General features: G+C 38.9%; 4 protein-coding genes across 9 annotated transcripts; 3 read left to right on the top strand and 1 right to left on the bottom strand.

Annotated features, from left to right (window-relative positions):
• The first annotated feature begins 2,142 nt into the window (after positions 1–2,142).
• On the top strand, positions 2,143–5,743 carry LOC113667221 (tumor necrosis factor). 4 transcript variants are annotated; one of them, XM_089211819.1, is made up of 5 exons: positions 2,143–2,369; positions 2,658–2,815; positions 4,566–4,670; positions 5,181–5,250; positions 5,341–5,743. In XM_089211819.1, exons 3-5 carry the CDS (start codon positions 4,590–4,592, stop codon positions 5,670–5,672), a joined length of 483 nt encoding a protein of 160 aa, XP_089067945.1. In that variant the 5' UTR covers positions 2,143–2,369; positions 2,658–2,815; positions 4,566–4,589; the 3' UTR covers positions 5,673–5,743. The 4 variants fall into 4 exon arrangements, with proteins under 4 accessions (XP_089067945.1, XP_089067946.1, XP_089067947.1 ...); XM_089211820.1 differs by having other exon boundaries at positions 2,243–2,299; XM_089211821.1 differs by lacking the exon at positions 2,143–2,369 and having other exon boundaries at positions 2,662–2,815; positions 4,566–4,604.
• A 3,902-nt stretch (positions 5,744–9,645) lies between these two features.
• On the bottom strand, positions 9,646–11,458 carry LOC149043290 (tumor necrosis factor-like). Of its 3 annotated transcripts, none has more exons than XM_089211817.1 (4): positions 11,323–11,458; positions 11,069–11,173; positions 10,449–10,512; positions 9,646–10,044 (listed from the first exon to the last, which is right to left on the bottom strand). In XM_089211817.1, exons 2-4 carry the CDS (start codon positions 11,147–11,149, stop codon positions 9,719–9,721), a joined length of 471 nt encoding a protein of 156 aa, XP_089067943.1. In that variant the 5' UTR covers positions 11,150–11,173; positions 11,323–11,458; the 3' UTR covers positions 9,646–9,718. The 3 variants fall into 3 exon arrangements, with proteins under 3 accessions (XP_089067943.1, XP_089067942.1, XP_089067944.1); XM_089211816.1 differs by having other exon boundaries at positions 11,269–11,382; XM_089211818.1 differs by lacking the exon at positions 11,323–11,458 and adding an exon at positions 11,227–11,291 and having other exon boundaries at positions 11,069–11,152.
• A 2,205-nt stretch (positions 11,459–13,663) lies between these two features.
• On the top strand, positions 13,664–17,708 carry LOC149043289 (putative 4-coumarate--CoA ligase 1). Its single transcript, XM_089211815.1, has 6 exons — positions 13,664–13,921; positions 15,254–15,943; positions 16,349–16,523; positions 16,766–16,866; positions 17,235–17,316; positions 17,610–17,708. Exons 1-6 carry the CDS (start codon positions 13,817–13,819, stop codon positions 17,612–17,614), a joined length of 1,158 nt encoding a protein of 385 aa, XP_089067941.1. The 5' UTR covers positions 13,664–13,816; the 3' UTR covers positions 17,615–17,708.
• Positions 17,706–22,785, top strand: LOC113667144 (uncharacterized). The gene is made up of 8 exons (XM_089213720.1): positions 17,706–17,744; positions 18,098–18,526; positions 19,229–19,915; positions 20,082–20,256; positions 20,755–20,855; positions 21,101–21,182; positions 21,402–21,547; positions 21,661–22,785. Exons 1-8 carry the CDS (start codon positions 17,706–17,708, stop codon positions 22,096–22,098), a joined length of 2,097 nt encoding a protein of 698 aa, XP_089069846.1. The 3' UTR covers positions 22,099–22,785.
• Positions 22,786–23,614: the final 829 nt, after the last annotated feature.

Genomic DNA, 23,614 nt, shown 5'->3' with positions numbered 1-23,614 from the left:
GTCCCCAATTAGTTGTGAAAACTAAATACATTGACACATTAATAAAGCTTTTACTTTACTTATGAATGTTGTGCCGCGTAGCACTGGGAACACAAATGGTGAAACAGAGAATTAACTCTGAAGTGTAAATTAAAGTGCTATTTAAACCCATGAATAACCCATTGGGCGTTAGCCCTAATAAAGGGAAACAGGGAACCACACGAGGCAAAGAAAAAATCTTTTGACCTCGGTGGGAATCGAACCCACGACCTCCGGATTAGATCTACCGTTACTCTGCCGACTGAGCTACGAGGTCGCACAGAGAAAGTCGGGGACGATTTAGGATGGTGAATCGCGGCGAAGAGAAAGTAAGGGTACATATGAATGTTGTGCCGCGTAGCACTGGGAACACAAATGGTGAAACAGAGAATTAACTCTGAAGTGTAAATTAAAGTGCTATTTAAACCCATGAATAACCCATTGGGCGTTAGCCCTAATAAAGGGAAACAGGGAACCACACGAGGCAAAGAAAAAATCTTTTGACCTCGTCCCCGACTTTCTCTGTGCGACCTCGTAGCTCAGTCGGCAGAGTAACGGTAGATCTAATCCGGAGGTCGTGGGTTCGATTCCCACCGAGGTCAAAAGATTTTTTCTTTGCCTCGTGTGGTTCCCTGTTTCCCTTTATTAGGGCTAACGCCCAATGGGTTATTCATGGGTTTAAATAGCACTTTAATTTACACTTCAGAGTTAATTCTCTGTTTCACCATTTGTGTTCCCAGTGCTACGCGGCACAACATTCATATGTACCCTTACTTTCTCTTCGCCGCGATTCACCATCCTAAATCGTCCCCGACTTTCTCTGTGCGACCTCGTAGCTCAGTCGGCAGAGTAACGGTAGATCTAATCCGGAGGTCGTGGGTTCGATTCCCACCGAGGTCAAAAGATTTTTTCTTTGCCTCGTGTGGTTCCCTGTTTCCCTTTATTAGGGCTAACGCCCAATGGGTTATTCATGGGTTTAAATAGCACTTTAATTTACACTTCAGAGTTAATTCTCTGTTTCACCATTTTTACTTTACTTACTTACTTACTTACTTACTTACTGGGGTGTCTTCTTTCCGGTTGACCTCTTTTTTAAGCATAGAAGGCCAATGAATATTACGGGTGTAGTTGCTGGAAACCCTGGATTCCATCACATAAAAAATGTACTTTGTTCAACTGTTTTTAACACACCTTTTAACAATCGTGCGATTGTATCGAGCCGCCATGTTTGTGTTGCATGTTGGTACTTTTAAAGCTCGTGCTATATTTGCACCCAGATCTCGCACGTTCAAAAAACCCTATGGAACCTTCTTAAAGCAATAGCTCTCTAAATTTGTCGCTCAAATCATAAGGTTATTGTTTTTTGGCCCAGAGTCTTATTAATGGCTAAAGAAGTGAGTCTAACTAATTAGCCCGACTTTGCAGCGAACTGCATTATCCCCAACTAAAGATTTAATTCTCAAAGGCGGGGGTTATTCCTTGAAAATAGCAGACACTGTCGAGACAAATGTAACGAGCAAACAGCATAAGTGTAAGGTTCAGAACGCAAAGGGAAGCGGTATGAAAGCAAGGTTACTTAAATTTTGAAATTTTATTGATCTTTAAGGGTTAACATAACAAGAGAGGAAATAATCACGCACGTGAAATAAAAGATATACAGATAAATGGTCTATCGAGTTATCATTCTGGAATCTGCTAATAACAAATAAATAAAGCCACTGATCGACCATGACTTTAAGGATTTATCATAACAATAAAAGACGGCAAATGGTTGGGTGATTTATCATTCTAGAATCTGTTAAAAACAGATAGATAAAGCCACTGACGTTAATGAATTTGAAGATTTAACATCATGAAATAAAAGGCGGCAAACGGTTGGGTGATTTATCATTCTACAATCTGTTACAAACAGGTAGATAAAGCCACTGATCGTCAATGACCTTGAAGATTTAACAGCATGAAATAAAAGGCGGCAGAAGCTTTGATCTAATGTTTTTGATTTGTATCGAACTATCAAAACGAAACATTGCATAGAAATTAAAGCTTTAAAATAACTCCTACCAATCGTTCTCAGATTGAAACATGTTTCTGATTGCATTTGAAATTTAGGGCGATTATTTACTATATAGTTCCTGACAAAATTTTGTGTCACAAAGAGCTTCATTGCAAAACGAGTCTGTTCAAAGCTGTTTCCAGTCGTTAGCATGCACTGACTTAGCGGCATATTGAGTTACTCGCGCTCGTAATCACCAGTTTCTTGTTTCATTGAGAGGAAAAAAAGGTGAGGTGAATGCGGAAAACTTTCAGGTTTTTTTTTTTTCCAGGAGGAGAGAATGAAATATGTTTTGTGGGTGAGTGGATGGTTTCGTGCTAGTTGTATTTTGACTTAGAGCAAAAGCTCTCCATATTTAGCGCTACAACAATGTTCTTTTTTGCCTGGGGCTTAATTCTATTCACGTTTGAGTCAATCCTACGCACTAAGACACAACTGGCAATGGCTATCGAGAGATTCTGAAAACTTATGTAACTGTGTAGTAGGGGGCACTATTTAAAAATTATTAGTCAAAAAGTATACGCACATTGTTCTCCTTCGCTTTGGTCGACTCGCCAGCTAATTCAGATATAATATTTCACACTAGGCTGAGTTTCTAAGCTTTAGCGTCAACTGATGCCTTGGTGTGTGAAAATAGATGCTTCCAAGTTTGGAAAGGGCGTTTTGTATAACTGGGAGCTTATCGAGCAAATATAATCATTACTTGGCCGAGTTCATACTGTTTGTGTCTAAGCCTTTCCAAAGGTGAGTTCAGTAAAAAAATTCCAATTTGTTTATGGTTTTAATATGGGAGTGTCCCTTAGCCCCTCGTTAGTCGTCTGTGCGAGGAATATTTCCCAATACATATGCAAAATACTATTCCAGTACATACAGTCGCAAAATGGGAAAGCGTACTCCGACATCCGTCAGAAGGAGAGGTCATCTCGGGTAGATTTCTGATGACGAAATCCGAGCTCGCCCGATGTTGTCTTCGTGATGAAGGCCCTATTTAGCATATTAGACCCGCAAAACAGAGTAGAAACGAACACGTGCTTCGTTTTCGCTCATGACTTCGTATTAGCGTCAAGATATTTGCATTTTTTTCCGTTGCTTACCTATATTACAGACTCCAAAAAATTGTTGCGATGCCTCCTTTTCACGGATGGCCGATTACAACTACAACATAGTGACACCTCCACGAAATCTGTCGAAAGGAGGATGTTAAAACACCAGAGGTCATCTCGGTTAGATTTCTGATGACGAAATCCGAGCTCGCCCGATGTTGTCATGAAGGCCCTATTTCGCATTTTAGAGCCGCAAAATAGAGTAGAAAGGAACACTTACTTCGTTTTCGCTCATGACTTTGTATTAGTGTTAAGATATTTGCATTTTTTTTCCGTTGCTAACCTATATGACAGATTCAACAAAATACATTTGACGCTTCCTTTTCACGGATGGCCGATCACAACTACAACGTAATGACATCTTCACGAAATCTGTCAAAAGTAGGATTTTAAAACACCGGAAACCTCTGGATTTCTGCTGAAATAAATTTAACGCAGTTACGTTCAGAGTTTAAGCGATATATTGTTATTTCTAATATGGTAATTGATAAAAAAATTTTACATTACCACGATTGGACGGAGATTAAGTTTGAATATAATGTAGCAGGCGATATTACTTTTGTCGACAAGGATAATCCGTGACTTGTCTCACCTATTACATTTTCTCTATCTGCGTTGTGCCATGATCATTATTGAAAATATTCTACGATAATATTTTTTACAATATTTAGATGAGGATTTTCAATTCTAAACGCAAGAGCGTACTTAGGGAAAGATCTACAAGAAACAGTTTCTCGGGAATAAAAAAATTGTTTTAGCTGACTTCTACATAGATAAAAATTACTACATAGATATATTTCACTTCGACGATTATCTTGATAATAAACAATTAACGGGAAGTTCCGAGAATAAGTTTTTTTTCAGTTTTGACAGATTTCGTGTAGGTGTTACTATGTTGTAGTTGTAATCGGCCATCCGTGAAAAGGAGGTATCGCAGAAATTTTGTGGAGTCTGTAATAAAGGTAAGCAACGAAAAAAAAAGAAGCAAATATCTTACGGCTATTACGAAGTCATGAGCGAAAACGAAGCGCGTGTTCGTTTCTACTCTGTTTTGCGGGTCTAATATGCTAAATAGGGCCTTCATCACGAAGACAACATCGGGCGAACTCGGATTTTGTAATCGGAAATCTACCCGAGATGACCTCCTTCCGACGGATGTCGGAGTACGCTTTCCCGCAAAATGGATGTTAATATCGCAATTCGAGAGTATTGTGACAATTCTCAGACGATCGTTAAGAGAGGAGATCTTATTACAGCAGACATATTGCTCTGGTCTTACATTTAAAAGAGGAAACTAGTAGCAAGTTCAGTTTCTGGTGTAAGGTTTCGTCTAGAAAGCTATTTTAATTTCGTGCAAAAATCCTTCTGAACAATCACAATTCCTTCCACAGTATCTCTCAGATATTCCCAACATCATGGCTTTTCTTGAGGTGAAGATTCTTTTGTCTTGTGTTTTTCTGATATACACCAACGTGGAAGCGGGTCGATTGCGAAAGGTAAGACAAGTGCAAAAATTGTTCATAATTTTCTGTAGCTCAATGATAAAGCGTCAGATTGCGAAAACAGAAGGTTCATGATTCGATTCCCCGTTGGAGGTTAGATTTTTTTTCTTTGTCCCTCACTCGTAAGAAGTTAATACTCATATATTTTTTCATTGACAATCCAGCTTATATTTCATCACCTTTCTTTAATAACTTATGTCTTTCGTTCACTTCAATAAGGGGACAATAACTATTGATTTCAGGTATTGCTATCTATTTCCACCATTCTATCACAGACAGTTTTTGCTATCTTTCATAATCAAGTTCAACAGTCTCGCATTTGTTTCAAAAATAAATGCTTGGTCTAAATCTTTTTCAAAAGAGAATTTGAAAACGGGAGTCATAAGACGTAGGAATCCTACAGTCTTAGAAAATTGAGATGTAGTCAAGCACCCGCAAGTGTGGGTAAGAAAGTTTCATATTCTACAGTGTAAAACTGATACTCGTTTCTTTATCTTATTGTAGGACTATTATCAGCCTCTGGCTCACATCGAAGCCACCGAGAGAAGAGTAACTCACTACGGCGTTGGGCAAGGTCGGTTGGGCAAGGTTGTTTCAATCTTTCCTTGTTGCTTCAACGGCTTTCTCAGTTTTACTAATATTCAACTCGAAAATTTCCTTACAGCGATTACAGACTGGGATGCGGGAAATGTGCACAGCCATCTCGAAGACGGCATGACGTACAGTCATGGACGTCTGATTGTGCCTCGAGATGGAGAATATTATGTCTACGCACAACTGTACTTTCGCAGCAGCGGGAGAGTGCTGATTCTCAAGAATCACCACGAAGTTATCACCATGCTTCAACATTCCCACAACGTACCAGAAGGACCCCACTATGCAGGGGGAGCGTTTTATCTAGAGGCTGGTGACACCATAGAGTTACAAACCGCGACACCTGTCACACTTTACATGGCGACTGCTCACTCTTACTTTGGAGCATTTCTGCTTAAGTGAGCTTCACCGCAAAAGCGCGTAAAAGCCTTGAAGGAAATTGTACCACGATAATAATAGAATGATATCAAAAAGGTTATGTTGTATTGTAATCTTTAACAAAGCAACAAATCCCCAAAGAAACAGCGGTCACAATATAAACAGGAACCACTGAATTTCCGACTGAAGCCCTGATACATCAACAACATCCAGCGGTACTGCTTATCGCCCATGTGAAAAAGCACGAGTTCCCTGCATGATACAACACAGCTTTTTGATCGCGTAACCTATTCAAATTTTTCCTCCAAAAAAGTGCCATTGTTTCGTGGTAGAATCCTAGTCACCGGTAAACAGTCTCTCTTTGAAGAAAATCTCTTGTCTACCTGTTTGTTTTTTCTTGAATCATTTTGTCTATTAATTCTGTTGGAACAAAAACATCGCATAAGAGAAAGAGAAAAAGCCTAATTTATCTTAACTCACACAGGTATTTGGTGGTCTATTGTCTCTGTTGTCTAAGCAAAAACCGTATTACTTCTGAGCAAAAATAAAATGCATCGTTACCACGTTTACTGTGGTCTCCTTTGCAGCCGTTGTTTGGTCTCGTCACACAACGCCCTCTATTTCCTGTTGGAGAGAGAGCCATTGCGTGACGGGACCAGATAACTGTTGCGAAAGAGTCAAGTAAAGTGACTGCGTTTACAACAATTTTGATTTCCTCTGACATTGAGAAAATCAGAATTATTCGTCTATAGTTAGACGCCTCAAAAATACAATTCCATGTAATTTCACTACGAAAAGCAAAATGAAACTGTTGTATCTCCAATAGATTCTATTCTACCCAAAGATATATTGCGATCTCGAATAAGTAAAGATACGTTGAACAAGAGAAAGGATAAAATTTCGAAGAGGGCTCCTTAATTGGTTGTTGCATTTCTGAACTTTGCTATCTGTGAGTGAAATACGTGATAAAATGCAGGTTGTTTACAAGGAATTAACACGCGATTGGGTGAGGTCCAACTAAAAGCGAATTTTATCCGTTGAAAAGTCAAAACGCAGGAGAAAATTCTCTATAAGTAGCATGAAGTTTCAAGGGGATATTTTTAGAGGGGTTGGATAATACAGTTAGAATACATGATAAAATGCAGGTTGTTTAAAAAGAAATGGCATCTGATGGAGCGAAGTTTTATGTGGCTAAATGGAATTTGATTGGTTGAATACAATTCAGGCAGGTAAAAAATTTCCTACTGTTCAAAAAAAGAAAAGTCAAAACGCAGGAGAATTGCGTGGAAAATTTGCTATCAGTAGCATTAAGTTCCAGGTGAGTCTTTTTTCAGTGGGGTTGGATAAAGCGGTTAGAATACGTGATAAAATTCAGGTTGTTTACAAGGAAATGGCATGTGATGAAGCGAAGTCTAATGTGGCTAAATGAAATTTGATCGGTAGAATACAATTCAGGCGCGTAAAAAATTCCCCACTGTTCATGTACGTGATGGAATGTAAGTTGTTAGGTGTGTGCGTTGTGGGAAAGAGGCGGAAATCACGTTCAACTTTAAAATGATACAATAAAAATAAACGCGAACTTTTCATATCCCCATAAATTTCGACCTCAATCGAGGAGGTTCTTGCGAAGGCCACAACCACAACATTTATCAAATGAGTCCAAAATTTCTGGTTAACGTCATCCTTTGTGCACGGCCCCCCTAATTCCATGACATCGATCACAAGAAAATAATACCCAAACGCTGTGAGGCCCCCCTTATTATATGACATCATTTATAAGAACATAGGCATGCTATGCATGGAAAAGTTATTTTTTTCGGGTGGGTGGATTAATTGAAACACTATAAGTAATGTCCACATTTTTACAAAAGTAAAGAAGAGTATTAACGCGGAAAAGAACGAAAATGTCAAATTAACTCACATACAGGTACTTTGTGGTAGATTGTGCGTGTTGTGCGAATAACTGTAACCAAAAATAAACTGTATTGGTGCCACGGATACCTCATTGTTAGTACAAAATGCAGACTGCAGGCTGCAGACCAGATACAAAATGTAGAGTGCAGATTGCAGGGTGGGTACAAAATGCAGACTGAGAATTTAAAACGTTTTTTCGTCTGGTATGTGATAACATGTCATCTTACAACTTACTGAGCGTCACGTAATCGCTTTTCCGTGATCAGCTTTCACGATTATTTGCACTATTGTGGAATATTCCTGGTCCGTTTTTTGATCAAAATCTTTCTTAATACAATTTCAAGCCTTCATACAGTCTTTTCACTTTGCGTGCGAGTTGGTTGGTGTGATGCCTGTACAGATTTTACCAACTTAATAAAAGTAGATGTAGATGGATGTAAATGAGACGTCACTATTGAATATTTCACACGCGCAATATTCGAGAAACATTGACAGCTTTCCACGTGGTCCGTAGTATCATCTTTTAAGCGATATGTGTTTATTTTGTTGACAAAATGCGGACCGAGACCAAAACTGTTCCTTCGACTTGATATATTTTCAGCATTAGTAGATCACATAATGTTAACTTACCTCCGTAAATCATTCATTCCAAATAACAGAATCAAATAAACATGCTCACGATGGCATTGAATTCGTCCTTGGCCAAACATAAACGACACCACAAGATCACCTTCTACAGGCATCGAAAACATTTCCATTCGTCTAGTATTCTCAAAATTACCCTCGAAACAGCCCAAAAAATTTCCCTCAACAGCCAATAATGACGCAAAATCCACCTTGCAACACACTTGCAATTGTCCAAACTTCTGAAATTGACTGCAACCAAATCACCAAGGAGAAAAAGTCAGCCATCTTTCGTAGAAAAATCATTGTTCAATAAAAACACCTCTTAACATTGCATATCAATCAAACACGATGTCACACGAGGCGACAAAAAAAATAACTCAAAAACAATACCCAAACGCTGTGATTGGTGCATGATATCGGAATGCTGTGATATGATTGTTGCGAGATACATATCCTAATGCGGAAATCTGATTGGTGCGAGATACATACCCTAATGCGGAAATCTGATTGGTGTGAGATACAAACCCTAATGTGGCGATCTGATTGGCGCGAGTAACACACCACTCTACACGCTAACAAAGAGAGATTTTTTTTTATAAAAAAAATACATAAAAAACTGAACCATGTGAATGTGATTGTGATCAACTGCCTTAAACAAGAATAAAAACAACAATTTAAGAATGAGAAACACCAAACTTGTCGACTACGAACTCAGCAGACATATTAAAAGAGGAACCTATGTTATTAGCACCTCTTACTCTTTTAGGGAAGAAGCGCAGAGTTAGAATTTGTGATAGACGCTAAAAATGACAGGAAGAACAACTTTCGTAAGATGACCTATAGAAAACGAAATTTGTCATCCAAGAACACAACAAAGAATATCCTCTTTTGCCTTTCATCCTCCACCCCCCCCCCCACACCATCACCCTCCCCCATACCATGTACTAAAAAAAACTACAATCTTCATTTCTTGATCATGAATGTTTTTTGCTGCTTTGAAAGCAAAAGAAGATTTAAAACCCACAGGGGCTTTCAAATTTAAAAGAAATTCGCTAGTGCCGAGACAATCGTTTTAAATGTGGTGGATATCACATAATACTACTACGGTCACTGAAGCAATAGGGAAATTTCGCAATCTCACACAACCACATACACAGTAGCAAGTCAAATTATAATAGCCCAAAGCGCCAGAGCCAATCGAAAAGTAAAAGAATTGAGTCATTTTTTAAATTTCAAGTGAAAGACAAAACGCAAATTTTGTCTAGGATTTTACCGTTTACTGAGCTTATCAACCTGTCGATGCTTAGATTGTGTCAATGACCCTCAAAGACGATTTATTCCATAAATCCTTTAACTGACTTTAACTGAAGATTAGCTAGGTAGTTTTCGGAGATTTGAAAGAACAGGGTCTTATGTAAGAATTACAACACAACGTAACTAAAAACAATTAGACCCCTTTTAATATGACTGTATCCTTTATTGAAATCATGGTGCAATTTCTCTCTAGACTTTACATGTTAGCGTGAAGGTCAAATCAAAAACGCCCCAAAATAAGTGTGAGCAGAAGACATGTAAATCACGACGTTGTCATTCGAATGTAGCGATATGACGTCACCTTTTCTTAAGAGAAACACTCCCCCTGTATAAAGGGGTAAGTAACCTGTGCCTTCAGCTGGTTGAAGCATAGTGACCCTTTTGTTATTCTTACGAATCTCCACCCTCCCCTTGGTGTGAAAGTATAGTTGTGCGTAGATATAATACGGTCCAGCGGTAGGAACACACAGTTGTCCATTACTGTATCTCATGCCACCCGATTGCTGGCTGAAAGTATTTGCCAAAGTCCAGTCTTTCATCACTGTAAGGCAATTTTCGAGGCGAAAATTAGTAAGATTGAGAAAGTTGTTAAAGCAATAAGAAACGAATAGAACAACCTTAGTTGGACGAAACACCAAACTACTACACTACACTACTACTGAGACCCTTCGGATCGGATCTAAACCTAAACTTATCTCGAAATCCTTCAGAACCGCTACGGAACTCGAGAGCCAAGAAACACTCATGCTATCACATTATGTAACACTTTACAATAACTACTAATTGCGGACGAAGATATTTCGGCAAAGAATGTCACTAGGTCGCATATGTTAGGCGACAACCACAAAAGTTATTACGCAAGTGTCTTTGTTCCTTTTATTTTTTGCAAGTTCTTGAACACTTTCCGCACAGTCCTTTTTTGTTAGCAAAGTCTCTTCAACAAACCTTGTCCAGCCTGATAGGAAACTTTTCCTTTATTAATGGCCTCGATATGAGCGTAAACCTTCGACTGGAGATACAATAACGTAGAATTAGTGGGCATCCGTTTTATACTGTAAATTATGAAATTCTCTCACCTGCTTTCGAGAGAACATGACTAAATCTTAATTTTTCTCTTTTCTAGAGTCTTTTTTTCGATGAAGATTTTCTTAGAATGTCAACGAGTTAAGAATCCACATTTGACCTTCTCTGTTGGAAAAGATCTAGACTAATCATTTAATTTTTCAAACATAAAACTATAGACTTGATTCTGAATTCCAGACAGCAAAAGCCGTGTGAGATACAATGGCTGAAACAGATGGCAATGCCTAAAATTAACAGTTAGCGTCCTCTTACTGAAGGGAATTAAACGACACAAGTGAGTAAAGAAAGTGGGTGTAAGTTCAAGCTGTGTCGACAAATATAGAAGGATATCCGTGTTTTTTTCTCAAAGGAGTTGGATAAAGAAAAATCTTAAGCTTCCACTAAGGAGCCGAACCCCAGACACTCTGTTTTCGCAACTCGTCACTTTACGCTTGTGGTCTGGAGTTACAGAATATTATGAATAGTTTTTCCTCTTGTCTTACCTGTGGAAATGTAGCCGTTATCACGTTGGCGAATATCAGAATAACACAGGAAAAAAACATCTTCATCTCAGTTGAAGCCATGATCTTGGAAATATCTGAGGAGTACTGTAAGAGAAACTGTGATCGTAAAAAAAGATTTTTGACGTTATTAACTCTACCTATCTAATGCTCCAGCTACCAACTGTTACTGGTAAAAGGACCTTATGGGCGTTCCACAGATAAAGCACGAACAATTTATCTCAAATGGTTCTTACCTGTTTGTCTCTTAAATGTGCGGCCCAAATTGAAATGGGGACACGTATATAAGACCAAGCAGTGAGTGTACTGTTTATCAATTTTCATAATTATTGCTTGCAGAGCTCTTGTCTCTCTAATTACTAAATATCTATTAGATAGGTAAAAATTATTCTTCTCTTTTGTAAAACTAATAAGTGCCAAAATGACAAAATAAATTCCATATTGTCTCTCTAATTACTAAATATCTATTGAATTGGTAAAAATTAATCTTCTCTTTTGTAGAAACTAATAAGTGCCAAAATGACAAAATAAATTCCACATTTCATTCCGACCTACAACGAAAAGTTTTCTTTAAAATAAAAATGACAAAAAAAACCGGTCCACTGCCATAACAGCCAATGTTTAATTGTCTTCAGTTATAAAATAACAGAAATACTGTGAGCGCGCTACTCTGTCAAAAACCTATCGTTTAGTGGAATGGTATATACCAAGAAATTAAAAATTTTAACAAAATAAATTCCACATCTCATCATTGGTTTTCTTTTATATGAAAAGGTAGAAAAGTTCAGCGACACAACATTAATTTACGTATTAAATTGGCTTGCATGCCTATCGTGATGACGGCCATTGTTTCATCTGCTGTGTTAGAATGTTCAAAGCAAAACCAACTGTCATGGACTGTTCTTTTACCCGAAACCGCCATTTAGGTTGAACCATCAGAGCTTTTGTAGATATTATGTATCGATTTCAATATTTGCAACGACAAAAGAAATACTTAAATTTCTCTAGTTTCCTCTTCCTGTTTATTTAAAGAAATTTTTAAGCCATTCAACCATTTTTAATTACTTTAGTGTCGTTTAAAATAAATGACAAAAGTACTTGCTTGTTTAAATATCTTAATTGCTTTTATATTCGGAATTTGTTTCTCTCTAATTAAAAAAAAAGGCAAAAGTTGCACACGATCACAGTGTATGTGTAAGTTTTATTGACATTTGACATGATGGGATAGATCTTAAATATTTGCCGCTGTGCCTCTGTCACAACACTCTACTCTTTAGATCTAATCTCAGGCTAACTTTTTCATTCCTTTTTCATTGCTGACAAAGGTACGAATTTTATCCTCAGGCACGAGTGACCACAGGAAACGAATAAGGGATATCTATAGAACGAGAAGAAAAAATGAAATAATTAAATTACCAAAGACACCACGTGTAAGCACGTTTCAAGAGAAATAAGTGCAGTTTTCCCTCTCTTTTAAGGTGTAGAAGGGAAAATTTGTTTCAACCAAAAAAGGAAAAAAGAAAAAGATTCTCCTCCTCATCATCATCAGGTCTCTAAAACATTCAACTTCAGCAAGATGGGTGAAGTGAAAAGATGATGGCTTGACGTCTTTAAATATGAAAGATATCGCGATGGATAATGACTTCAATTCGCGTGATGCATTTAGGGAGAAACTGAATCCCTATTATTTTATTTCAGTGTTACCAAAATGAGTGCAAAAAGCATCATTTTCTGGAGGTATCTGAAATTTAAGATCATGGGTGTTTTGCAAGCCTTTGGCCAACGGCCCATGTTTTCTTCCTTTCACTGATAAACAAACGTAATGAATTTGAATAAGAGAACATTAACAGCTCGCATTCTCTGGATTTTAATTGTTATCACGCAAGCACTGTTCCCCAACTTCAACCTCGTCTCTGAACCTCTTTGGTTTACAAAATGGCAGCGATCTCTCCGTGACCGGCCACCATTGCGAAACCCACAAAGCCCCCGAGCAATGTGAGGTTAACTCATTGAGTTCCAGTCGACTACTCGTTTGGCGTCACCAGGATTTGTTCATTAGCATTTTTTAACCAAGGGATCACGTCACGTAGAAGACTTCACACGTAATTCGCTAATGTTGGTGATTCTTCATTGTCGTTTAATAAAATAACACCATATCAGTGACAGCTTGCCTTCTTAACTTGATTTAAAAAAATCGAAGCGCAAACCCAACACTTCGGCTAAAAAGGTTTCCTAGACGTTAACACTTTCAAGTACACCGTTCTCTGTCAGTCATTTAATTAAAAGCGGTTTAAAACAAATGTTGTGATAAATATTGATCGTGACTAAGTGATACCTCAAGATCTTTAGTTTTCAGTAGGAAGAGGTGCCAAAATCAACACGAACTTCAATATGGATAGATATTTTTCAGCTTTTCAAAATTGTTTACATCTACTTTCCGTGACAACCAGCTAACTGTTGTTTCTTTGTCCAAGCTGAGAAAAGCGAATTTAAATGATCAGTGTAATTACGACTTCATTTTGCATAATCACACCGAACAATAAGTCAAATACCCAATCAATAGCCACTGTTAATTCATGCTTGAAAACTGAAAATCACATCAGCAAAACTGCCTGTCAGATTACTTCGCTCAGTTGACCCACGTAGTTGAAAACCATCAACTGACGGTCGTTTTATTTCAAGTGTAATACAGTGTCAGGTTCATTTGAAACGTGCTACTCTCAAGCGGAAATGGTCGTGAAAAGCAAAGTGCCGGACGTTCACATTCCTGAAGATCTTTCGTGGCCACAGTTTGTATTTCAAAACTTTGAAAACTACGGAGACAAGACGGCCATTGTGAGTACAGTATATCAGTGAAACGGGATTAAATTTTAGTCTGTCATTTGCTAGGTCTTGTTCAGTGAAAAGTCACGTTTAACTTCTAGGACTCGTGAACGATGCAGTATGTAAACAGATTGTTCATGGGAAGTAAAATCAATTGTTATGATTTTATGGTCAACTTTGATCGGCACATTAAGGTGTTTTGAATTGGTCATCAAATAATCGTTGAATTAATTCTCACAAAGTCGAACGAAATGGAAGAAAATCGATTCCCCGTTGAGGATTAATCATAGTCGGTAAAGCAATTCATGTGCGTGTTTATATTTGTAAAAAGCGTTGTTAATCTTCTACGATTAACTCTAGACGCAGCGAAGGTGTTTGTTTTGTTTCTTGTGCTCTGGGTCTCTAACTCTGTTTCTCTGACGGATTCTAAATGTATCATTTGCAGTCCTTCGTACGGAAGAACAAGAAATCCCCCATTCTCATAACCAAAAAAATTATATACACCTCAAATGTCATTTCTAACGGGTCTGACATAGGAAATCGACTGTTTTTAAACTCTATCAACTTTATGCACACGCAATATTACAGCAAAAAGCGTGCAGAATAAATTCAAAGTTCACAGAAAACCAATTAGGACCTGCACCATAAAATCGTCTTCTGCATTTAACTAAGTAGTAACTAAAATACACTTAAAATAACTTGCAGCAACGTTTGTGTTCAGTTAATTGCTACTTGTCTTACTGCTGTTTGTATCACTTTAGATCGTTTTTGTTGCTATGGTAATGTTATTTTGACCAAGAAAGTCCCGCTGTTAACAGCGGTGTATTTCGATTGCTGCTGTATCGCTATTTTATATTATTTGATTTTCTATATTTTAATTAGTTTATTACAGATAGATAGTCCTTGGGTAATTGTTTACTAATACGATATCATGAAAACCACCTTATTGACCGAGTGGATTCCCTGCATAAACGCTTCCTTCATCGACTCAGAATTTGGCATATTACGTGACAGAGTAACACGAACACAATGATCCTATCGTGGGTGGTGTAAAGCGCTTATTTTTCTTTTAAAGACAAAGATTTCTTAACAACGGTTTTATGTAGTGTGTACTCTACTCCTCAAGAAAACAATAAGCTCAATCAACTTCTAGTATGTATCTCTTCGAAGCAGCTCATACGTAGAATCACGAAGCCCTTTAGGATAAAAAAAACTCAACGGGTTCTGACAAGCGTGGTCGAGAAAGCAAGTTTGTTTTCAAAAATGCGGCCATGTATCATGAGATAGTTTGGGCAGAATTTCAAGGTACATTGTACAGTTTATTCTGTTTCTTGTTTTCTTCAGGTCGACGGACCATCAGGCCGTTCGTACACTTTCCAGCAGCTAATCCAGTTGACCAGAAAATGCGGGTCGGCCCTTACAAAGAAAGGCTTCAAGAAGGGCGACGTTTTCGCCATCATGCTCCCAAACATGCCAGAGTTTCCGTTAATTTACTACAGTACTCTTTTAATAGGAGGGATCGTAACGACACTAAATCCATTGTATACAGTGGACGAAATCTCACACCAGCTCCGTGATGCGGGAGCTACTTCTATCATAACAATTCCACTGTTTGCAGACAAAGCCAAGCAGGGCGCTTCGAATGTTGGAATTAATACAGTGTACGTTGTTGGAGAGGCCGAAAATTGTGAGTCACTTTCGTCTTTGCTCGAAGACGAAGGAGAAGATTTTCCGGAAAATGTCGAGATCAACGCGAGGGAGGACGTTGCCTGCTTGCCATATTCGAGCGGGACTACAGGTCCTCCAAAAGGAGTAATGCTTACTCATTATAATCTGATTGCAGAGGCTTCGATAGTAACTCATGATAGTTTCATGTTAAACAACGACGAGCCAGTCGTACTTGGCCTGTTACCTTTTTTCCACATTTTTGGACAAATTATCTCGATGTCTTGTGCCTTGTTTAAAGGTGGGAAGGTTGTGTGTGTGCCAAAGTTTGAACCAGAGTCCTTCCTCAAGGTCATTCAAGACTATAAGGTTTGCGTCTTACCTTCCTTCCTTTCGTTTATCCTCACTAACTTAGCTCTTTTTCCTTGCTATTTACCAGTCCCCCTGCTTGTCTCTCTCTAAGTCAAGAATGGGAAACGCGGTTGCCTAAGAGTTAATGTGCACGACTCCAGGTCACAAGGTCTAGGTTCTAGCTCTGGCCGGATCATTATGTTGTGTTCTTCGGTAAGACACAGTGCCTCCACCCAGGAGTACAAATGGTTACCGGCTAAATACCACCTGAAGAAATGCCGGTTGGTGAAAATGGTGGTGGTGGGGGGGTTTGACCCTCAGAGGACCAGCATTCATGTTACAATATCCCGCATAGCCTCGTCAGTGTGGATCATTTGGCCACAGCACTGAGTTTACCTTCTAAATCAATGTTTCGTTGGCTAGGTTTCCCATGCAGCTGTTGTACCGTCAATTGTGCTATTCTTGGCTAAGAGTCCACTTGTCGAGCAATATGACTTGTCCAGTTTGAAGGATTTGACATCTGGGGCAGCACCTCTTGGAGGCGAATTAATGAATGCGCTTAAGGAGCGTATTCCATCAATGGAATGGTGCCGGCAAGGTGGGTAATACAGGAATATTTGAGGAAACATTGATTCTAGAGGCAGAAGTCTCATTCGATACAAGACAGAATCCTTTCATCCCCTCTTCTCTTAGCTTACATCCACAGTGCCTCCATGAGCTTACTTCACAGTGAAATAGGAAAGAAAGAGAGAACAAGCATAAAATTACTTGAGGCAAATTCGTAGCCAAGAAGTTAATTACATCTGTTTGACACAAGTTTATAATTTTTTTCTTGATTAGGTTTCGGCATGACAGAGTTGAGTCCTACATCTCACGTGACACCATTTGATAAGATTAAAAATGGATCTGCGGGAATGCTGCTACCAAATCTTGAGTGCAAGGTAAGTGCAGCTCCGAAAAAGGCTAAAAAAAAGCTCTTAATGAATAATATTCTTTTCAGCGTTTTTTTCTAATGCCTGTTCACCACTTTAACTTACAGACTTAATAAAAATCCAAAGTTATCATTTGAAACCCTCTTTTAACTACGAGAGAGGTCTTTTTTTTTCATAGTTGTAAGTCATATTTGTCCAACTTTTATTTTAAAAAAATTCCCTTCATATTTAAACCATGAAGCTAAGGAAACATGAACAGTTCTGCTTTCGTTTGTATCTGCAATTCACAAATCTGGTCACAACAATATGTACAGCACTCTGACTTTTCGTTGCAAAGGACATCAGTCCTTAAAATGATATTTTAATTTTCTCTCCAGGTTGTTGACATTGAGAATGGTGATGAGCTGGGTCCCAATAAGGAAGGCGAGATTTGTGTCAAAGGACCCACTGTTATGAAAGGTATATCCCAAATTAAACTGATTTTGGAAACTACTCCTAATGCCAAATCTACATCAAATTTTAAATGTTATCCTTTTAATTTGAAGAAGGAATTTGAAGGTGATTTCTACCTGGTTTAAAGTAACGATTTCTAAAAGAAATGCTGTTAAAAGGTATTTTCAAAGAGAAATCTATCATATAATTTCATTCTAAGCACATTTAAGTTCATCAGTGAGAATTATACGGCGTAAGGACCTATCTAGCGTAAGGACCTATCTACTAAGATTATTTGTCTGATTATGATTCACGACCAGTTTAAAGCAAGGTTTACAACGCTGTGTCTTAGTAACCCCAACTCTCTGCAGGGTACCTTAACAATCCAGAAGCCACCGCGCAGACAATTGATGCAGATGGCTGGTTACACACGGGGGACATCGGCTATTACGATGGCGATGAACATTTCTTTATTGTCGATAGACTCAAGGAACTTATCAAATTCAAAGGATTTCAGGTGACTTACATTTTAATTTGCTTGTTGGCTTGATTTTTTTTCTTGCACGAGGCTCTCAGTAGTCCCAAAGTCAAATCGGGTTTGTTTTCCTCTTTTTGCACCAAAGCGGTCAGCAGGGGACTGGTTCTGATAAATTTTCTTCAACTTACTTTATTTCCGTTTAGTGACAGATGAGTTTGTCCTGATCCTGTAGCCATCCACTCACCGCCCCCGCCCCCCCCCCTCCCCTCCTCTCTATCTCCTCAACATAAATGACTCAGTTTTCTTGTTCATTCTATTCCTAATTCCCAGGTTCCTCCAGCCGAGCTCGAGTCTCTCCTCATCTCTAATTCAGCCATAGAGGATGCTGCAGTAATCGGGGTCCCAGATGAAAGGGCAGGTGAACTTCCAAAAGCCTTCGTCGTAAAGAAGACCAACGAAAGGATCACTGAAGAACAGATAATAAAATTCATTGAAGAGCGAGTGGCACCGCATAAGACATTAAAAGGCGGTGTGGAATTCATCGATAAAATACCAAGAAGTTTGAGCGGTAAAATACTACGAAGAGAGCTTAAGGCGAGAGTTATGACAAGACTAACCACAGTTACTGAAAATAAAAACAACGAAGACGAAAAAAACGTTATCCGAAGTAAAAATCCCGATGTAGAGATTCCAGACAATCTGTCTTGGAATGAATATATTTTTCAAGACTTTGATGAGTACGCGGACAGGGAAGCCATCGTGAGTCTTCTATCATTTATCATTATTTTCCTTTTTACATATAGCCTCTGAACAGGCCCTAGTTTTTTAACTCTTCAGTACGTGCGTTTCCTCGACCGCGGTAAATTATGAGGCCTTGAGCTGCATGAACCGACAAGAGGTTTAGTGCCAGACCCCAGGCAAACCTCTCTACGACTTGTTTCAAATCTTCCTGCGGGCAGTGAAACGCGCGTCCTGCAGCGCTAAAACAAATAAAATTTTACTTGATTTCTAGCCAGTCGTAAAGAGGGGAAAAAGTCTGAATAGGTGTGGATTAAGATCATTCCTCGTTTAAGTTCAAAATCCTCGCTAACTAACTTATTTAAATTTCTTAAAAGTGCTCCTCCGAAAAAAAAAAAAACACGCGTAAAATTATCCGTTCATACCTTTTCTTCTCTTTGCAGCATTACAAAACAATATAGAGGTAAACATTATCGTAGGCGAAAAAAAATTGGCTCGTGAAGAAACTTTGTTCAAATACGTTGAGCAGTTTTGTTGTGAAAAGATTTACTCCTGCTTGGTTGTAGTAACGAGAGAAAATGTCATGTCACGCGAAGCCTTCGGGTACGTTGGAGTAATTTGTCACAGAATCTTTGATAATACGACTTAGTTATCTATTTCCTAAGAGAGACTTGTAATATTGAATAAATAAGTCAATAATTGAAATATTTCTTCTATTGACAGAGAGATTCCATATCCGACCGCTCATACTCATATCGCCAAATAAAGGATTTGAGCACAACTATTTCATCTGCTCTAAACAAGCGAGGATTTAAAAAAGGAGACGTGTTTGCCATGTTTTTACCAAATCTGCCCGAGTTTCCCATAATTTACTTCGGTGTGCTTAAGGCAGGGGGTGTAATCACTGCAGCAAATCCACTCTTCACAACCGAAGAACTTGCCAAACAATTAAAACTGGCTGATGCCAAATGGATACTTACCGTACCCCAGTTGGTTCATCGAGCAAAAGAAGCCATGCAGGATCTGGGACGAGAGAATGTGTTCGTCATCGGTGACGTCGACGGATGTGAGTCGCTTTCAGTCCTCCTCCAAGATGACGGTTCTAGCGTTCCTGACGTCACAGTAAACCCTAAAGAAGACATAGCGGTTCTTCCCTTTTCAAGCGGGACCACGGGTCACCCCAAGGGGGTTATGCTCACTCACTACAATCTCGTCTCATGCGGAAGTATCATGCGAACAGAAGACTTTCTAAGCTTCAGCGAGACAACCGTTCTTTTAGCATTTCTTCCGTTTTTTCATGTCTACGGAATGGTGGCTATAATGTCAATGGGTCTTCATTGTGGAAGCACCATCATAACTATGTCACGATTTGAGCGGGATAAGTTTTTACACGCACTAGAGAACTATGAGGTTAGTTATAAAGTAACGCCACAAAAATTTAGAGTTGTCTCCTGTCATCGGTCTAAATCGTCATCATTCTTAGTCTTCTTGATTTTTTTATCGCTTTTTTTGATGTGAATATGATCCATAACATGTAATTTAGAGACGTTTTACCGTGCCTTTCTCCATTTTCCAGGTGACCCATCTTCCCGCGGTACCCCCTGTGGTTTTCTTGTTAGCTAAGCACCCCTCCGTTGATAACTTTGACTTGTCATATCTGACTGAAGTCACAAATGGAGCCGCTCCCTTGGGAAAACAAGTTTCAAAAGCTCTAATGGACAGACTTCCGCTCCTCAGCAGCGTGCGACAAGGTAAGTGTATTCTGATAATGGCAATGGTAATGGTAATGGCAGTTTTCTGACTTCCAATGGAATCGAAAAATGCGTTGTGGACAGGTTTTCAGCTGAGATGGATGAACTCGAGCAAGTTATGAGGGCTAACTGAAAATGGAGGGAAATATGATTAATAGGCTTAAATGTAGAACTATTTTTCCCTCTTTCTTGACCGTTTAAGTCATAATCTCTCCTTGTAACTCTTAGGAGAATTGATGATAAATGTGTATGCAGTATTTATGGCGAAAAGGTGTCTTTAAGAATTTTTTTTGTGGGGGGGGGGGGAGGGAACTTTCATGAGTTCTCTACATCTCTAGGAAAGTGCATCCAAAATTCAGCCATTATCTGAAATAGTTAGATACTTAACGATATTTCGCGGGAATATTTAGAAAATGAACTCTTTAATTGAACAGCACTAATTCAAGTATGTTAAAATTTGAATTATGAAAATGATTTTCTCATTATTCCCCCCGTTAGGTTATGGAATGACCGAGCTAAGCCCGGTGTGTCACATGACTCCTGCAGAAAACAACAAACACGGTTCTGTGGGGTGCATACTGCCAAACTTACGGTGCAAGGTAAGATATTATGTGAACATAGCTGATTCCATGAATTAATTTAATTTGTATCCTCTAACTCGTACCCAACTCCCCTTTGAACACGATGATACAGCGGCTAGCTTGTTGGACTCTGGCTCGAGGGGCCTGGGTTCGAGCACTGGCTGGTTCGTTTCGTTTTGTTCTTGGGCAAGGCGTAGGCAAGGTATTTAAAAATTCCCACAATTACTCCCTCGATCCAAGAGTTATCTTATTCTCGTCCGTAGGTGGTTGACGTGGAGACTGGGGAGGCTCTAGGTCCTGGTCGTGATGGCGAAATTTGTGTCCAAGGACCAACAGTCATGAAAGGTTAGAACAGACAATATAGTGAAAAAGAAATTTCGCAAGTAAAGAAACCTGAGTAAATTTTTGTGTCTTCCTGCCAATTGATCTGAAGAGGACTCACCAATACCCTGGCCGTACACTAAGTTAATACGTGCATAGCGGCAATATCGTCTCACGAAGAGATACAGTTATTAATAACTAATGAATTCTTTATTATTTATTAACTAACCCTCTTATCAACAGGATATCTCAACAATCCAGAGGCAACTACACAGACAATTGATAATGATGGCTGGCTTCACACAGGAGACATTGGACATTATGACGAGGATGAACATTTTTTTATTGTTGACAGAGTTAAGGAGTTAATAAAATACAAAGGATATCAGGTATGGAAACGTAAAATGATTGACCACCTGACTGAATCACTGACGGACTAATTGCCTTTTGCATTAGTAATAATTCTTCGGTTTTTGTGATTTCAATATCCGGCTCTTTCCAGGTCCCCCCGGCTGAACTTGAAGCCCTCCTTATTTCACATCCTGCCATAGAGGATGCAGCAGTCATTGGAGTTCCGGATGCAGAGGAAGGCGAGCTGCCAATGGCCTTTGTGGTGCGTAAAGCTGATGTCACACTCACTGAAAAGGATGTCCATATATTTGTTGATGAAAATGTAGCAGCTTACAAAAAACTGAGAGGCGGCGTGGAGTTTATAAATGAGATTCCAAAGTCATTGAGCGGCAAAATTCTTCGTCGAGAACTGAAAGACAGACTGAAAAAACTTTCCAAAGTCGAGAGCCCTTCGGGTGCGAGAAAAAGAAGTTTTAAAAGAAGCGTGCGACAAAACGCAGACAAGAAAGTAACGAACGGGAACTCGGAAGGAGTAGCTAAAACTGCCGTGGGTGTGGCTCCAAAATCCAGTTGCTGTTTGATTATTTAACATAACTAAGCTGATCGAGATCTAAATTATCCTTAATCTCTTTCTTACCATTAGCGCTCTTTTGAGTGTGGTTATGGCAATTAAAATTATTTCCCTTCCCCCGTGAATAGAACTTCAAATTTCTAAAAAGCCCTCCTCTCTAATAAACGGCGCGGGCTTGAAAGAATGTTTATGGTACAGACAATTCACTCAACACGGATGACTACATCGAGGATAGTCGAGCTAATTCAAGATAACCTTTTCATATCAACATAGGGCATAAACATTTGTACAAAATACACACGAAAAAAATTTTTAATTGACGAAACAATTCACCAAGAACGCGCAAAATATCCTTCAGTAGCCGCAATGAACATTAGGGTTATCTATTCAAATCTTCTACATATGGCAATATTATGAAAAAATGTATAGCAATAATATACAAAAACTCATGCCTTGGACGCAACTGTCATAGTCATTGCGTCCTCCAAAAGAATTGAAGTTACATGTTTTCAAAGGAAACAAAAAAAAATTTGATTCGTTCCTTGAACAACCAGATGATTTCTAACATCAGGTTGACTTGCTTAGCAACCGACATCACGCTGGTGTGACGGTTCTAACATAACTCGATCCAATTAGCTTCATAAACCGTTCATGTTATTTACACCTTGAGGTTTTCAGTTTGAATAAAACTCAAACATACAGCAACCTGTTTCCCATTGCGTATTCTTCTTTTGGTCGTCAGTCAGGGCATTACGGGAAGTCAGCATGGAAGAGAGTTGATCACTAAAGTCGGTTCATTGCAAGACTGCGGTCGCCATCTTGAAATTTAAGCAAATTTTACTCCTTTTGTGTGCAAACTAAAATCGCCCAAATAGGCCCAGCTTAGTTCCCCGCTAGCAAAATACGGCATCTTCTTCTTCGTCATGAGGGCAATAAACCCCACGTCCTTTGATCAGTATACACCCAAATTCATGAACAAATCTAAGCGGAAAGTGAGAATAAGAAATCGTATGTATGACAACTGCGACATACATGAAGTGGAAAAAGCCTGATACCTTGCAATATAGTCACAGCCCGAACTACAAAATAATGTTCAATTTTTTTCAGTCCCTTGCACAAGCTTAATTGCACTGTATTCAACAATTTAAGCGCTCGTTATGTTTGCGGAATGTCAAGATTATAATAGACAAAACAGAGAACCAGTAACATGAAATGAAGCAGGTAATTCTCTTGTTAGGGAAACTATGGCGTCACTCAGGTCGAGTCAAGCTTCTTGGTGAAATTAAAGCAAACATAGCAAATTTAGTCACCATTATATCAAATTATTTAGATTGAAGCTCTTCTTTAATCTGTGAATTTTTTTCTCTCAGTCCTTCTAGTTTTAAGGAACAGGTCTTAAAGAGAAAAAAATCAGTCCGTGTTTTAAACTTCAGGTCCAAGTTTCATTCGTTCCCGCAGTCCGTGTTCCATGGTTGGTAAACCGTCCTCTTTGGGCCGAGTCCTTCTCTTGATTTCATGCTGACTGTCTCGTGAC

Source organism: Pocillopora damicornis, chromosome 7 (assembly GCF_964200805.1).
Source record: "Pocillopora damicornis chromosome 7, jaPocDami1.2, whole genome shotgun sequence".
Classification (NCBI taxonomy): domain Eukaryota; kingdom Metazoa; phylum Cnidaria; class Anthozoa; order Scleractinia; family Pocilloporidae; genus Pocillopora; species Pocillopora damicornis.
The sequence above is the reverse complement of the archived record's forward strand: the minus strand, read 5'-3'. Positions and strand labels throughout refer to the sequence as shown.

Bases quoted from the DNA above. Each gene is read 5' to 3' on its own strand.
- LOC113667221 (XM_089211822.1), top strand. From the start codon at position 2,709: ATGCTTCCAAGTTTGGAAAGGGCGTTTTGTATAACTGGGAGCTTATCG. The intron at 4,671-5,180 runs GTAAGACAAGTG...ATCTTATTGTAG, and splicing joins AAGCGGGTCGATTGCGAAAG to GACTATTATCAGCCTCTGGC. The intron at 5,251-5,340 runs GTCGGTTGGGCA...ATTTCCTTACAG, and splicing joins TCACTACGGCGTTGGGCAAG to CGATTACAGACTGGGATGCG.
- LOC149043290 (XM_089211817.1), bottom strand. From the start codon at position 11,149: ATGGCTTCAACTGAGATGAAGATGTTTTTTTCCTGTGTTATTCTGATA. The intron at 10,513-11,068 runs GTAAGACAAGAG...TTGTATCTCCAG, and splicing joins TAACGGCTACATTTCCACAG to TCGAAGGTTTACGCTCATAT. The intron at 10,045-10,448 runs GTTTGTTGAAGA...ATTGCCTTACAG, and splicing joins TTCCTATCAGGCTGGACAAG to TGATGAAAGACTGGACTTTG.
- LOC149043289 (XM_089211815.1), top strand. From the start codon at position 13,817: ATGGTCGTGAAAAGCAAAGTGCCGGACGTTCACATTCCTGAAGATCTT. The intron at 15,944-16,348 runs GTTTGCGTCTTA...TTCGTTGGCTAG, and splicing joins AGGTCATTCAAGACTATAAG to GTTTCCCATGCAGCTGTTGT. The intron at 16,524-16,765 runs GTGGGTAATACA...TTTCTTGATTAG, and splicing joins AATGGAATGGTGCCGGCAAG to GTTTCGGCATGACAGAGTTG.
- LOC113667144 (XM_089213720.1), top strand. From the start codon at position 17,706: ATGGCTGGTTACACACGGGGGACATCGGCTATTACGATG. The intron at 20,257-20,754 runs GTAAGTGTATTC...TCCCCCCGTTAG, and splicing joins CCTCAGCAGCGTGCGACAAG to GTTATGGAATGACCGAGCTA. The intron at 21,548-21,660 runs GTATGGAAACGT...GGCTCTTTCCAG, and splicing joins TAAAATACAAAGGATATCAG to GTCCCCCCGGCTGAACTTGA.